The following is a 15,977-nucleotide window of genomic DNA, read 5'->3' on the forward strand; positions in this document are numbered from 1 at the left end:
CCACACGTATCTGTGTGCAGGAGTGGAGGGTACCAGGAAGCAGGTTCATCTGGATTTAACAAACTCGGCCACTTCCTGGATGACTTAGTCACCCCCTTTTCTCATTGTAAAATGGGAACGCGGGTTCCCCCCAGCAGAGCATGGTCCATGTAGGATCCACTACGTGTTAGGCCATGAGCTGCTCTTTGGGACACCAGCCGACCACCTGAAGCTCCTCTTGACATTTGAGGAAATGGCAGTTCTTTTTTTTTTTTTTTCGAGATGGAGTTTTGTTCTTGTTGCCCAGGCTGGAGTGCAATGGAACGATCTCAGCTCACTGCAACCTCCACCTCCCAGGTTCAAGCGATTCTCCTGCCTCAGCCTCCCAAGTAGCTGGGATTAAAGTTTTGCATTTTTTGTATAGATAAGGTTTCTCCATGTTGGCCAGGCTGGTCTTGAACTCCCGACCTCAGGTGATCTGCCTACCTTGGCCTCCCAAAGTGCTGGGATTACAGATGTGAGCCAACCTGCCCAGCCGGAAATGGCAGTTCAAAGAGGTTACTTCCCCACACCACCCATCGAGACCCAGGTTCAGATCCATCTTTGGTCCAAGGCGATAAACCCGCATCCTCCTTAAAGACGTCAGGATGCAGCGCCCCTAGTGGTCAAAGCTGGGAAGGAGCCTATCTCCCTTGGAATCTGCTGAGCGAGTTTGCTGAATTGACAGACTTGATGCGTGCAATTCGCAGCAATGTCTCCAGGCACTTAGAGTGAAGATGAATGGGTAGGAGAACCTCACTTTGTTGGGGGCATCAGGGGAGGCTTCTAGGAAGAGGCAATGTTTGTGCTGACACCGATGAGAAAGCTGGAGTTAAAACAGGTAAATAGGGGCAGGAGGGTGCACCTGGCCGAGCTAACAGCTCAAGCAAAGGCCCAGAGATGGGAAGACCATAGAGCAATTGAAGAATTTCAGGGAGGCTGGCGTGGCTGCAGCTTGCGGAGTGACGGGGAGTGTGGTGACCAGGGTGGCAGGTCAGGGGAGGTGATGACTAGGGTGGCTTTAACAGAGCCTCTGTGACTGGGCGCTGTGGCTTACGCCTGTAATTCCAGCACTTTAGGAGGCTGAAGAGGGTGAGTCACGAGGTCAGATCGAGACCATCCTGGCCAACATGGTGAAACCCAGTCTCTACTACAATACGAAAAAGCCAGGTGTGGTGGTATCCATCTGCAATCCCAGCTACTTGGGAGGCTGAGGCAGGGGAATCACTTGAACCCAGGAGGCTGTTGCAGTGAGCCAAGATCGTGCCACTGCACTCCAGTCTGGTGATGGACTGTGACTCTGTTGCAAAAAAAAAAAAAGAGAACCTCTGTGAGGGCCAGGCATGGTGGGTGACACCTGTAATCCCAGCACTTTGTGAGGCTAAGGCAGGAGGATGCCTTGAGCCTAGGAGTTGGAGACAAGCCTGGACGACATGATGAAACCGTGTATCTATAAACAATGCAAAAATTAGCCAGCTGTGGTGGTGCATGCCTGTAGTTCCAGCTATTCAGGAGGTGGAGGTGGGAGGATTGCTTGATCTCAGGAGGTCAAGGCTGCAGTGAGCTATGATAGGCATAGCTGGGCGACAGGGACCTTGTCTCAAAAAAAAAAAAAAAAAAAAATCCCTTTTTGGCTTCTGGGTAGACCTGGGAGTGGGGTGGGTGGTCCCTTCCAGACCTGGGTGGAGGCTGCTGGATGCACTGACACACACACACACCGCCACTCGCAGAAATCTACATAAGACAGAACTTTATTGACGTAGAGCATCCTGGCAGGAGTGTGTGGGCCCCAGGGCAGGGTCTGTAGCACCATGAGGGGGTGGCCTGGATGTCGAGGTGCCCCTGGGGCAGGCAGGGCAGAGGTTAGGGGTGGACACTCTCCCTGGTCAGGTCAGGGGTAGGGTGTCAGGGAGGTGGTGCTACCCCTGTCTCCCATAGCAGACACAGACTCCCCCCAGCTCGGAGTGGAGGGGTAGGGCAGTGCTGGCAGGCAGGGCACCGGCAGACCCCCTCCCCACCCTTACTCTTCACAGTACATATTCCAATCAAAGGAGGAGGGGAGTGTTGGGGACTCCCTAAGGGAGGGTGCAAAGGGTGCTGGGGTGAACAGCTCTCCCCTCCCCAGACCCACCCTGGAGGGGGTCTCACTATGTGAACTGGAAGGGGGAGACGCTGAAGAGGGGCCCTGGGGGGCAGCCAGACCCTCTCCATCCCCCAGCCAGGGGCCCTGCAGGGGTTCTCAATAAATAACTTCTGGTTCCATCTCAACCTTCCCTCCCAGCTCTCGCCCCCCTGGGGCTCCCTCTGGCCCGCCCCGCTGCTGCAGGGTTAGCGTCGGGGAACCCCAAGCTGTGGCTCTGGGTGCCGCGCGCCTCCTAGTGGCCCTGGCAGGTTTTGCAGCACATCTGGCGGAAGTAGGCTCGGCTGCAGAACTGAAATTTGAGCACCAGGGGGCAGTAGGCGACCTTGTTCACATCCTTGCACTCTGTGGGGTGAGACAAGGGAGGAAAATCAGTTCTCAGCTGCCCTCCCCACGGGGCTGCACACACGACGTGCAGCGCCTCGTGGCCAGTGACTTTGCCTTTCTGTGTCTTAGATTCTTTTTAAATATACTTTTTTTTTGGTTACAGATAGTAACTTGCTATTTGCCCAGGCTAATCTTGAACTCTTGAGCTCAAGTGATCCTCCCACCTCAGCCTCCTGAGTAGCTGGGACTACAGGTGTGAGCCACCATGCCTGGCTTCTGTGCCTCAGTTCCTCAACTATCAAAGGGGGCTTACATAGCACCCATGTCACTAGGCTGTTTTGAGGACTTAAGAGAGAATGTGCAAGGTTGGGGGCCAAATCAGACACATTAGTAATGAGAAAAGGGCTGTGTACAGTGTCTCACACCTGTAATCCCAGCACTTCGGGAAGCCAAGGTAGGAGGACTGCTTGAGCCCAGGAGTTCGAGACCATCTTGGGCAACATACTGAGACCCCTGCATCTACAAAAACTAATTAAAAGAAAAAATTAGGCTGGGCGTGGTGGCTCATGTCTGTAATCCCAGCACTTTGGGAAGTCAAGGCAAGTGGATCACTTCAGGTCAGGAGTTCGAGACCAGCCTGGCCAACGTGGTAAAACCCCATCTCTACTAAAATACAAAAATTAGCTGGTCATGTAATACCAGCTACTTGGGAGGCTGAGGCAGGAGAATCTCCCAGTGAGCCGAGATCTCACCACTGAACTCCAGCCTGCGAGACAAAGTGAGATTCTGTCAAAAGAAAGAAAGAAAGAGAAAGAAAGAAAGAAAGAAAGAAAGAAAGAAAGAAAGAAAGAAAAAGTTAGTGAGGCATTGTGGCATGTGCCTGTGGTGATGGTGCCACTGCACTCTAGCCTGGGTGACAGAGTGAGATCCTGTCTCACAAACACACGCCACTCAATAAAATAAAAGGAGAAAAATATTCCCTTTCCTTTCCAATGTTCCTCTTCATAGGGCCCAGGAAAAAAAAATGTCCATTTGGGGCTGTAATCCTCAGTCGTTTTCCTTTTTAATAAGCTGAAGATCTTGAGCCCCAGCTAAGTGAGTCAGTCAGGGTATTTTCAGGGCATTGACGTGTTTTGTGATCATGATGTCTGTTCATGACTCTGGATGGATATGGGTTTCCACTTAGCGGCCAGTGATTTATGGCAGGACCTGGGGCAAATTTAGAGCTGTAGATGGATTTTTTATTTTTTTGTCACCCAGGCTGGAGTGCAGTGGTACCCATCTTGGCTCACTGCAACCTCTGCCTCTTGGGTTCAAGGGATTCTCCTGCCTCAGCCTCCCGAGTAGCTGGGATTATAGGTGCCCACAACCACACCCAGCTCACTTTTTTATTTTTAGTAGAGATGGAGTTTTGCCATGTTGGCCAGGCTGGTCTCGAACTCCTGACCTCAGGTGATCTGCCCGCCTTGGCCTCCCAAAGTGTTGGGATTACAGGTGTGAACCACCATGCCCAGCCTAATTTCATTTTTTGTAGCTATGGGTGTCTTACTATGTTGCCCAGGCTGGTCTCCAACTCCTGGGCTCAGGCAGTCTTTGCAGCTCAGCCTCCCAAAGTGCTGGAATTGCAGGTGTGAGCCACCTTGCCCGCTCGCCCTTGGGGGATCATTTCATTGCATCTCCCTCTGGAGTACCCCTCAAGTGAATATATCATTTACATCCCTTGACAGATAAAGAAACAAAACAAAACAAAGAAACAAAAACACACAGGTAGAGGATGAACCCAGGTGGTTTGGTTGCAGTCTCCAGAGTAAGCAATTAATTGTCTATCAAAAATAAATTTATGGGCCCAGTGCGGTGGCTCACACCTGTAATCCCAGCACTTTGGGCGGCCTAGGCAGGCAGATCACCTGAGGTCAGGCGTTTGAGACCAGCCTGGCCAATATGGAAAAACCTTGTCTCTACTAAAAATACAAAAACGAGCTGGTAACGATGGCATTCCAGCTACTCAGGAGGCTGAGTTAGGAGACTCACTTGTACTCAGGAGATGGAGGTTGCAGTGAGCTGAGATTGCACCACTGCACTCCAGCCTAAGTGATAGAGCAAGACTGTCTCAAAAAAAGAAAAAAAAATTAAGGCCAGGGGCAGTGGCTCATGCCTGTAATCCTAGCACTTTGGGAGGCCAAGGCAGGTGTATTGCTTGAGGCCAGGAGTTTGAGGCCAGTCTGAGCAACATGGTGAAACCCCATTTCTATCAAAAAACACAAAAATTAACCAGGCACAGTGGTTCTTGCCTGTAGTTCTTGGGGGGACCTTGGGGGCTGACAGGAGGATCGCTTGAGCCTGGGAGGTGAAGGTTGCAGTGACCCAAGATCGTGCTACTGTACTCCAAACTGGGTGACAAAGTGAGTCCAACCTCAAAAATAAATATATAAATGAATGAATGAATAAATTAATCTAGACAGAAAAAAATGTGTATGCTTAAATCAGTGGAGGTGATCAATTTTGTCCCTCAGGGGACATCAGGCAATATCTAGAGACATTTTTAGTTGTCATAACTTGGGAGACGGCTGCTACTGGCACTCAGTGGGTAGAAACCAGGGATGCTACTAAACACCTTACAGGCTGGCATGGTGGCTCATGTCTGGCATCCCAGAATTTTGGGGGACTGAGGTGGGAGGATCACTTGAGCCCAGGAGTTGGAGACCAGCCTGAATAACAGCAAGACTCCATCTCTCAAAAAAAAAAAAAAAAAAAAAAAAAATCCTACAATGCACTGGACAGCTCCCTATGACAATCATCTAGCTCAAAATGTCACTAGTGCTTGAGGTTGGGAAACTGATTTAAAGAAAACATATTCAGGAAATTGTGCTACAGCTGGAGATGAACAGGTACAGGTTATGAAAGTGACCGGGTGGTGGTTGCTCACAGTGGCTCATGCCTGTAATCCCAGCACTTTGGGAGATTGAGGCAGGTGGATCACGAGGTCAGGAGTTCAAGACCAGCCTGGCCAATATGGTGAAACCCTATCACTACTAGAAAAAAAAAAAAAAGAAAAAAAAATTAGCCAGGTGTGGTAGCGGGTGCCAGTAATCCCAGCCACTCAGGAGACTGAAGCAGGAGAATTGTTGGGACCTGGAAGGCAGAGGTTGCAGTGTGCCGAGATTGCACCACTGCACTCCAGCCTGGGCAACAGAGCAAGACTCTGCCTTAAAAAAAAAAATTAATTAATTAAGTGATTGGGGAAATGACACAAGTTTGGGTGCACAGATGGGTCAGGTGCCTTTCAGCATACAGTGGCACTTAATAAATGCTTTCAGGGACGGGGTGGTGATGAATGGCCTGGCAGAGACAGAGCAACACATTTCAGAGGTTCCAGAAGTTCTAGAATGGTCAGGACTCCCAGTGCCCTCTGTGTCTGGCTCTGGCCAGGACCCTCCTGGCAGTGCCCTGGCTGGCCACCCACATACCTTCAGGGCCGTCCCCGGGGGGTGGGCTGTCGCACTTGGCCTCACATTGCTGTGTGGTGGGCGGCCGCAAGGCCTCCGTGCACTCGTGGGACGCCTGGCCCGTGTGACTGGTGCAGCGCACTGAGCGCTGTTGCTGCCCGACGCCGCACTGTGACGAGCACTGCGAGGAGGTACCACTGAGCTGCCGCCCTGCAGCCCCTGCCCTGGCCCCCACCCCCCTGGGGCGTGCTCTCATACCTCACCCCACTCGCCTGCCACCCAGCGGGCCGGGGGGCAGCGGCGCAAGTTGCAGCGCATGGTGGCCGGCGGCTTGGCAGCGGGCGGGCAGTGGGCCGGGGGTAGCGTGGAGCGATGGTCCGCGCTCTTACAAAGGACCACACGGTGGCGGAGGCCTGGGCCACAGCTGGGGGTGCACTGCAGTTGGAAGGGGGCATTTCGTGCTCAGGGAGTGGGCGGGGTACTTGCCCAGTGAGAAGTGAAGAGGGGACCGCTAACCTGGAGATTGCGCAGAGGCGCCTCCTTGCGCATCCCACGTGGGCATCCCAGTCCCCGCCCCTCTCTGCACAGGAAGTGGTCGTGAAGGAAGGGGACTGCTGACCTCAGACCAGTCGAGGGCCGCCCACTCCGGAGGGCAAGTGGGGCCATGACAAGCCTCCAGCACCGGTGGGCGCGGCTGCGGGCACGCGCTGTCGTCCAGCGCCTTCTCCTCTGCGGCCGAGACGCGGCGCTGGCACACAACCGAGCGGCTGCGCACGCCCGCATCACAACTGCGGCTGCAGCGCGACCAGTTCCCTAGAACCCAGCTGTAGGAGATGCAGGGGTCTGAGCAAGTATGCAGGGTGGTGCTGGTGGTGGGGTCCCAACAAGACAGCTGGGGGCACGATAGCCCACCCCTCACCCTTCCAACGACTCAGCCTTGTAGGGAAACTGGCACCAGGCACCTACACATTTCACACTAGGGGCATCATTAGCTTGCACCCAGACTGGAGGCAGAGAGGTGCATTACCCTAAGGACAAATACATCTTTGGACCTTGCACGTGACCAGGCAGCACCATCATTCTGGGCCATGCAACCTTGACTGCCACCTTGGGGGCTCTATTGAACTCCCCCATAAATCCTATAAACCATAACTGCAGCACTGGGCCCACTGTCACCCTGACCCTGCACTAACCTGCTTTCCAGCTCCCAGAGCACTCGCTCTTTTTTTTTTTTTTTTGAGACAGAATCTTGCTCTGTCACCAGGCTGGAGTGCAGTGGCGCGATCTCGGCTCACTGGAACCCCCGCCTCCCGGGTTCAAGCGATTCGCCTGTTTCAGCCTCCCGTGTAGCTGGGGTTACGGGTGAACACCACCACGCCTGGCTACTTTTTTTTGCATTTTTAGTGGAGACTGGTTTCACCGTGTTAGCCAGGATGGTTTTGATTTCCTGACCTCGTGATCCGCCTACCTTGGCCTCCCAAAGTGCTGGGATTACAGGCGTGAGCCACCGCGCCCGGCAGGGAGCACTCTCCTCCCACCCTGAGCAACACTGCCCCCTGGCGGCACTCACTCTGGTGGGCAAGGCTCCGTGTTGCAGGCACGCTGTCTCTTGGGCAGCTTGCTGTGGGCGCTGCAGTAGTGGGGGGCGACTGCCGAGCTGTCCAGCTGGTTGCGGCACTCTACCGCCTGCACCTGGCTACCTGGGGAAGGGTGAGAGGCCTGCTCAGCCCCTCCCAGCCCACAGGACCGCAGTCCAGGTATCCTGTGCTTGCCCCCACCCCCGGCCTCACCGCCTGCACACTGTGCTGAGCACTTGGTCCAGGGCGAGTAGTGCCAGGAGTAGGGAGGCAGTGAGTCACGGGCGATGGGGGCATTGAAACGGTAGCGGAGAGCAGGCAGCTCGGTCCGGGCCAGCACCTGGAGGAAGGGGGCGGCAGCCAACAGATGAGTCGTGTGGAGTCTCTAATTCCAAAGGATGCACCTTGCTCCCCTCTTCTACCACCCCCGTCTCTGTTACCATAACGATGAGAGATGCATTGATGGGTCCCAGGGCTTCCAGGCTCTGGACTTGGTCTGGCCCCTGTCGCAGCTGAAAGGTGGTCCCAGCCAGAGGCAGGCGATGGGGTTGGGGGGTCCCGGGCAGCCCCTCCAGCAGCAGGGACTCCTGGTCTCCCTTCAGGGCTGGGGGACAGTGCAGGGGCTAGTGTTCTAGTCATGCTGAAGCGTCTGCCTCCTCAACTGACCCCTAATCTGCATCCCCTTCCCACCGTCTGCTCACCCAGGTGACTGAGAGAGAGGTTCAGATCCTGGATGAAGATGTGGACAGAGCCTTTGGGAATCCAGACGACGTCTTCGTACCCTGGACAGCAGAGCTCAGATGTCACCCACCTGGTGTGTCCCCAGCGCCTGCCCACCTCCCGCCCCTGGCCCATGAGGATAACAGCTAACCGTGACTGCACCAAACGCATGTCTGACTGCATCTCTGCCCCACCCTTGTGAACTTGATGTTTCATTATCCCATTTTAGGGATGACAAAACTGAGGCTCAGAGAAGCTAAGCAACTTGACCAGGTTTTATAGCTAGGAAATAGCTGGGTTGGGATTTTCTTTTTCTTTTTCTTTTTGAGACAGGATCTCTCTGTTGCCCAGGGTGGAGCACACTGGAGTGATCCCGGATCACGGTAGCCTCAGACTCCTAGGCTCAAGTGATCCTCCAGCCTCAGCCTCTCCAGTAGCTTGGATTACAGGTGTAAGCCACCACACCTGGCTAACTAAAGAAAACTTTTTGGCTGGGCGTGGTGGCTCACGCCTGTAATCCCAGCACTTTGGGAGGCTGAAGCAGGCGGATCATGAGGTCAAGAGATCGAGACCATCCTGGCCAACATGGTGAAACCCTGTCTTTACTAAAAATACAAGTATTATCCTGGTGTGGTGGCATGCACCTGTAGTCCCAGCTACTCAAGAAGCTGAGGTGGAAGAATCGCTTGAACTTGGGAGAAGGAGGTTGCAGTGAGCTGAGATTGTGCCAGTGTGCTCTAGCCTGGCGACAGAGCAAGACTCTGCCTCAAAAACAAACAAACAGGCCGGGCGCGGTGGCTCAAGCCTGTAATCCCAGCACTTTGGGAGGCCGAGGCGGGTGGATCACGAGGTCAACAGATCGAGACCATCTTGGTCAACATGGTGAAACCCCATCTCTACTAAAATTACAAAAAATTAGCTGGGCACGGTGGTGCGTGCCTGTAATCCCAGCTGCTCGGAAGGCTGAGGCAGGAGAATTGCCTGAACCCAGGAGGCGGAGATTGCGGTGAGCCGAGATCGCACCATTGCACTCCAGCCTGGGTAACAAGAGCGAAACTCCGTCTCAAAAAAACAAACAAACAAACAAACAAAAACCCAAAAAACTGTTTTTTGTTTTTTGTGGAGTTGGGGTCTTTTTAAGTTGCCCAGGCTAGTCTCTAAACTCCCAGGCTCAAGTGATCCTCTTGCCTCAGTCTCCCTAAGTGCTGGGACTACAGGTGTGAGCCACCGTGCCTGGCCTGGGCTGGGATTTGAACCCCAATTTTGCTGCCTCTCTATCCACTAATATAGTCGAATCTACCTTCCCATTCCCCCAGCAAGCATGGAGACTGGCCTGGACAGAGGGGAAGAGGCACCACAGGGACTCCAATCTACAAAGACTGACAAGGCGGAGTTTTAGCAGACAGAGCTGGGTGTGCAGCGGACTCCGCCACTGACTACCTGGATGGTTCTGGGCTCTCACAAACTCTACCCCTATTCACCAGGAATCCTGGTTTATCTGGCAGGACCCCCGCAGTGTCTCCAGTGTGTTGGGTCCCATAGGCTCCACTTTCCCCATGACTAAGTGTTTTTTTTTTTTGAGACAGGATCTCACTCTGTCACCCAGGCTGGAATGCAGTGGTAGAATCATAGCTTACTGCAGCCTCGACCTCCTGGGCTAAAGGGATCCTCCTGCCTCTCAGCCTTCTGAGCAGCTGGAACTACAGGTGTACACCACCACACCCACCTAATTAAAAGAATTTTGTAGAGTTCGGCCAGGTACGGTGGCTCACACATGTCATCCCAGCACTTAGGGAGGCCTAGGCATGCGGATCATTTGAAATCGGGAGTTCCAGACCAGCCTAGCCAATATGGTGAAACCCCGTCTCTACTAAAAAAAAAATACAAAAATTAGCCAGGCATCATCTTGCACACCTGTAATCCCAGCTACTTGGGAGGCTGAGGCAGGAGAATTTCTTGAACCCAGGAGGCAGAGGTTGCAGTGAGGCAAGATCAAGCCACTGCTCTCCAGCCTGGGTGACAGAGAAAGACTCTGTCTCAAAAAAAAAATTCTTGTTTTGGTCGAGTTGGGGTCCCCCTATATTTCCCAGGCTGGTCTCAAACTTCTAGGCTCAAGGGATCCTCCCACTTCAGCCTCTCAAAGTGCTGGGATTACAGGTGTGAGCTACTGTGCTTGTCTTAGTTTTGATGCCAGCTGCCAGGCTCCTTATTATAAAACCCCAATGGGACCCTACTTGGGAATGAAACCCACACCTTGCAACCTACTCCTGCCTCACCTCTGACGGTACCTACAGCTTCCTCAGCCTTCCAGATATTTCCTGAGCCTCCTCCCCTCTTGCCCACTTCCTGGGCTCTCTCTCACTTGCCCAAGCTGGAGAGGATGCTTTCTACATTCTATGAATATCCCCTCCCGCCTTTCCCGGCTAGCACAGAACATTCCCCCAGCTTCTCTGGCTCACAGAGGATGGAAAGTGACGCTCCCTTCCACCCAGACCTGGCATGAGCTCCTTCAGGAGGCAGAGGAGAGAGATCCAGGCTCCCATCTCCTGAGACACTTTTTTTTTTGAGATAGAATCTAGCTCTGTTGCCCAGGCTGTAATGCAATGGCTTGATCTTGACTTACTGCAACCTCTGCCTCCCAGTTTCAAGTGATTCTCCTGCCTCAGCCGCCCGAGTAGCTGGTACTACAGGTGTGTGCCACCATGCCCAGCTATTTTTTTTGTATTTTTAGTAGAGACAGGGTTTCACTGTGTTAGCCAGGATGGTCTTGATCTCCTAACCTTGTGATCTGCCCACCTCGGCCTCCCAAAGTGCTGGGATTACAGGCATGAGTCACTACACCCAGAAAGATACTTTTTTTTGAGATAGAGTCTTGCTCTGTCACCCAGGCTGGAGTGCGGTGGCGTGATCCCGGCTCATTGCAACCTCCACCTCCCAGGTTCAAGCCATTCTCATGCCTCAGCCTCCTGAGTAGCTGGGACAACAGGTGTGCGCCACCATGCCTGGCTAACTTTTTATTTTTAGTAGAAACGGGGTTTTACCATGTTGGCCAGGCTGGTCTCAAACTCCTGGCCTCAAGCGATCCTCCTGCCTCGGCCTCCCAAAACGATGGGATTATAGGCTTGAGTCACTTTGGCTGGGCCCCCAGGACTTTTGGGAATTACTCACACTCCACGGGAGGGGGCTCCTGGTGTGTGAGCAGTTAGTGATCTCAGCTACTTCGGTGGGATCAGCTCCGCCCCCAGCCAGCTGGCCCAAGCAGGGAGCGTGGGAGGGAAGCTGGAGGCTCTCACCTGCCCCAGGTGAGGCTGGGCTGAAGACCCCCTCGATGGTCTCACAGGCACTGCCGTCACCGCCACACACTCGGCACTTGTCTTCCCGCAGGTCGGAGCCCAGGACTCGGTCACAGCCCACGTGCTGCATGGAGAGGGTGTCAGCGAGGCGACCCCTTCAACCCACCCCTGCTCCCCATCTCCTCTCCCACTCCCTGGGCATCCCCCGCACCTTGCATTCGCCGCTGACGCAAATGTCCACCGTGTCTGGACGGCAGGGTGTCCCGTCCACCACGGCTGCCGCCCTCTCCGTGTAGAAGTTGAAGCCTTCCGCTAGGCATGTGAGCGAGCAGGCCTTCACGCCCCCTGGGGGGCACAGCCCCGTCACATCATGGGCCAGGCCATCCCGGGACTCCCTTCTCACTCCCTGGGGCAGTGAGGCCAAGAGGAACAGACCCCAGATCCAAGAGGATGGGCAGCTTGGGCAGAGGGACTGGGGGCTCACAGCATCCAGTCGAGGCCCCATGGTACTCTATCCCGGGTGCTCTGGCTCCCTGGGTGGGGACAGGGCTCAGGCAGACCCTGGGAGGCTGCATTCATTCACCTGCTGCCAGACACTCCCACGGCTGCCCTTCACGGCCCCCTGGCCTTCAGAAACCTCCACTCACCTCCCCGGTACGTTTTCCACGTGTAGAATTTCCCACGAAAAGGGATGCTGTCAAATTCAGAACACTGCATTTCTCTGAAGTCCTGGGAGCCAGGGGGACAATCCTGGGGGCAGGAGAGGAGAGACGGAGGGAGGCCAGGTTTGGGGGCTTGGAGTCAGAGCAGAAAAGGGCTTCTCAGAGACGGATGGGCTGGAGGAGGGGGTCTGGAGGTAGGGAGGCCAGGGAGGAGTCTGTGATGGTCTGGGTGAGACTAGACCTGGAAGGTGGCCTGGGCTGGGCATGGAGATGCATCTGGGATAGGACTGGATGGACCCCTCATTCGGGGTTTGGAGGTGAGCTGGGCAGGAACACCTGAGTTTCTGGTTCCAGACTCTGGAGCCTTTTCTTTCTTTTTTTTTTTTTTTGAGACAGAATCTCACTCACTGGAGTGCAGTGGTGCCATCTCAGCTTACTGCAACCTCCGTCTCCTGGGTTCAAGCAATTCTCCTGCCTCAGCCTCCCGAGTAGCTGGGATTACAGGTGCTCAGCACCATGCCTGGCTAATTTTTATATTTTCAGTACAGATGGTGTTTCACCATGTTCACCAGGCTAGTCTTGAACTCCTGACCTAAGGTGATCTGCCCGTCTCAGCTTCCCAAAGTGCTGTGGTTACAGACATTAGCCACCCTGTCTGGCCATGTGGAGTCTTTCTTGGGAGAGGAGGTCTAGAAAGGATGAGGGTTTATAGAAGGTACTAACATGTGGATTCCCTGAAAACCTGGGTCCCCCCAGATGGTGGGGCTGAAAAATCCAAAGCTCTCACTGCCCTCTGAAACAACCCCCTTCTCTCCCCAGGGAACCTCACTGGTGGTCCCAGGTCAGCTGAGGCACAAGCAGAGGATAGACACCTGCCACTAGGTTTGGTGAGAGGCAGCTTCAGCTACAGTTTTGGGGGATGACAGAGGGCAGGGGTGGGACTTTGGGGGAAGTTGACTGTAAAGGGAGGGGACAGACTGGATGGTAGGGGGTTGTGAGGCCAAACAATGATTTCAAGGTGCGGGCTCATCTCCTGAGTCTGAAAGTAGGAGAAGAGAGAGAGAGCTGGAAGAAGCCAGGTCATCGAGGAAGAGGGGTTCAGAAGGGGAAGGTGGTGGGGGTCGGGGAGAGGAGGCTGCAGGTTCCTTAGGAGGTGGTAGGTGCCTGGACGAAGCACTCTGATCTCTCTCTCTCTTTTTTCCCCACACTTAATTGTTTTAATTGGTGTACTCTCTCTCTCTTTTTGAGATGGAGTTTGGCTCTGTCACCCAGGCTGGAGTGAAGTGGTGTGATATCGGCTCACTGCAACCTCCGATTCCTGGGTTCAAGTGATTCTCCTGCCTCAGCCTCCCGGAGTAGCTGTGTTACAGGCAACTGCCACCATGCCTGGCTAATTTTTGTATTTTTAGTAGATATGGAGTTTCACCATGTTGACCAGGCTGGTCTTGAACTCCTGACTTCAGGTGACCCATCCGCCTCAGCCTCCCAAAGTGCTGGGATTACAGGCATGAGACACCGCGCGCCTGGTTTCTGATAGCTCTTTTTAATGCTTCCTCCTCCGCCCCTCAAGGGATTTGGGATAACTCACATCCGTGTTGCAGGAGCGGTGCCGCCTTCTCTCACCCAGACAGTATTTGCCCCCGATGGTTGGTCTGGAAGGGGAAGTGGGACAGAAGAGAGATGAGGCAAGGGGAGATGGGGGCGGGGGTCGTGCAGCCCTCCCGGGTGGGGGTCCCGAGGGCTGACCTGGGGCTGTCGCAGTGACGGCTGGAAGAAGACACGCCGCCGCCGCAGGTTCGGCTGCAGTCGCCCCACGGAGCCCATGGGCCCCAGGCTCCGTCCACGCCCTCGGGGCGCGACCCGAAGGGGACACAAACCCGCTTGTAGCACCACTGGGTCGGGGGAGACAGCGAGGAGTGAGTCCAGCCCGAGGATACTTGCCGGCCGCGTGCACCGTTCCCCCCTCCAAGCCCCAGCCAGAGAGCTTTCAGCCCCTCCAGGATGGGACAGAAAGAGGATGGGCAGAGGCGGGGTCTGGGGATAGGGGACAGATGGGGACAGGGCCAGGTTAGGTAGGAGAGTGGTCTGGGAGACAGACGCGGTATAAGCGAGAGGCGTGGCCTGAGTGTAGGGTGTAGAACTGGGAGCGGACAGGTGTAGACAGGACCAGGATAGGCGTGGAGACGAGGTGGGGCGTGGCTTCAGGACAGGGGCGGGGCCTACAGGCAGTAGGCGTAGCCAGAGCCGAGGACTGCACAGGGGATGGGTGTGGCCAAGACAGGAGGGAGCAAACGGTAGGCGTGGCCAGAGCCGAGGGGACCGGGGACCCGTACACGGTGGGCGTGGCCAATGCGAGAGGGAGCGGGAACAGGCGTGGCCAGAGCCGAGGGGAGCAAAGATGGTGGGCGTGGCCAACACTGGAAGGAGCAAGCAATAGGCATGGCCACAGGCAGGGGGTGGAGAATAGATGGTAGGTGTGGCTAATGCGGGAGGGAGTAAACAATAGGCCGAAGGACACAGCTTGGTGGGCGTGGCCAACGCGAGAGGTGGATCAGGGGGCGTGGCTCAGTTGGGTGCCCTGTCTGGCGCTCACCCCCTTGTCGATGGTGTGCGTTTGGCACAGCGTGCCCTCGGCGGCTGGGATGCTGTTGGTGATGCACCGGTTGCTCTTGCTCAGACACCACAGCTCGCTGCAGACCTCCTGCGGGCCGAGGCGCCCGCTCAGGCTCTCCCCCCTCCCTTCCTCCCTGGGGCAGCCTGCCCGGCTTGGGAGGACCCAGATGTCCTGCTCACAGCCGGCCCCGGAGCAGAGAGCTGCGTGCTCCCTTCCTGGCTCGCAGTGGGTCTTCGTGCATCCCCTTGCGGGGCATGGCCTGTGACTTATCCTCTGCCAATAAGCTGCATTTATGGAGCACCTTATGCATGCCATGTACCCTTTAGGCAGTACTACCCGATTTTACTGGGAGAAAACCAAGATTCAGACAGGTAAGGTCACGTGCTAGAGGTTACACAGCTACTACAAGGGAGTAGCCTGGAGTTTAACCCAGATCTTTAATTCAGAGTCTGTGCTCTAATGAACTTTGCAATTCAGATCCTGTTGCCTTCTGAGTTTCTGGAAGGAAACTTGGGACCTGCTGAGGAATGAACAGGAAGGATTTGGGGTTCTTTTTTTGGATGGGCAAAGTAGCTTAGAGGAAAGTGGTGGTTCTGAGAAGTCAGGCCTGGATGGTGAGTAGGCCAAAGGCCTCATCTCTAGTTTTTTCCAGCTGTTGGTTCTCTTTGTTTCCCCCATCTAAACTGGAGAAACCCCTCCAACACTTTCAAGATATGGGGAGGTGGGAGTTTGGGAGGGGACAATGCCAAGTTGGGTCTGTGTGGGACAGTCTTCTCTTTCTGTAGGTGAAAAATCAGCCCCACCCTCTTCCCATCTGGATCCTGCATGGGCTGGGCCAGTCCCAGGGACTACTCTGACCCTTAAAGTCCAGATTAATATCCCTGGAGGGGCCCCACTGGTTCAGGTGAAGCAAAATCCCTGACCCTCTTGGCCCAGATGCTAAGCAACCTCCCAGGGTCTTTCCTCTAAGAAGTAGGTCATCCTTCTGTAATAATCAAGTGTAATTTCCCTCTTTGAACCCAATTCTTGTAAGCTTTCCAGATGTGGGACTGGATCAATCAATGTCCATTGCAAAGGACCCTTCCTGGGTCAGCCCCTGAGAGATACCTGTACATACACGAGAAGTTAGAAGAGTTGTCCTTGAACATTCTCCCTCAAAGGTCCTCTAGAGTCTCTGCCT

The 15,977-nt window shown here is 54.7% G+C and overlaps 1 protein-coding gene across 3 annotated transcripts in view; it reads right to left on the reverse strand.

The window, feature by feature from the left end:
* Nucleotides 1-1,751: 1,751 nt before the first annotated feature.
* Nucleotides 1,752-15,977, reverse strand: part of ADAMTS10 (ADAM metallopeptidase with thrombospondin type 1 motif 10) — a 31,596-nt gene continuing 17,370 nt past the window's right edge. For 2 of the 3 annotated variants that reach the window (XM_035284096.3, XM_035284095.3), the window contains 14 exons: nt 14,777-14,884; nt 13,930-14,075; nt 13,772-13,835; nt 12,169-12,271; nt 11,733-11,866; nt 11,522-11,645; nt 8,210-8,290; nt 7,949-8,112; nt 7,722-7,848; nt 7,502-7,631; nt 6,551-6,755; nt 6,190-6,366; nt 5,953-6,112; nt 1,752-2,503 (listed from right to left, as the gene is read on the reverse strand). In XM_035284096.3, the coding sequence (XP_035139987.3) occupies nt 2,394-2,503; nt 5,953-6,112; nt 6,190-6,366; nt 6,551-6,755; nt 7,502-7,631; nt 7,722-7,848; nt 7,949-8,112; nt 8,210-8,290; nt 11,522-11,645; nt 11,733-11,866; nt 12,169-12,271; nt 13,772-13,835; nt 13,930-14,075; nt 14,777-14,884 (1,833 nt within the window). In that variant the 3' untranslated portion in view covers nt 1,752-2,393. Of the gene's footprint in view, nt 2,504-4,766; nt 4,899-5,952; nt 6,113-6,189; nt 6,367-6,550; nt 6,756-7,501; nt 7,632-7,721; nt 7,849-7,948; nt 8,113-8,209; nt 8,291-11,521; nt 11,646-11,732; nt 11,867-12,168; nt 12,272-13,771; nt 13,836-13,929; nt 14,076-14,776; nt 14,885-15,977 lie in introns of those variants that run through there. The other variant, XM_035284097.3, reaches the window with a different exon arrangement.

This window comes from Callithrix jacchus, chromosome 22 (assembly GCF_049354715.1).
Source record: "Callithrix jacchus isolate 240 chromosome 22, calJac240_pri, whole genome shotgun sequence".
In the NCBI taxonomy this organism is placed as follows: Eukaryota; Metazoa; Chordata; class Mammalia; order Primates; family Cebidae; genus Callithrix; species Callithrix jacchus.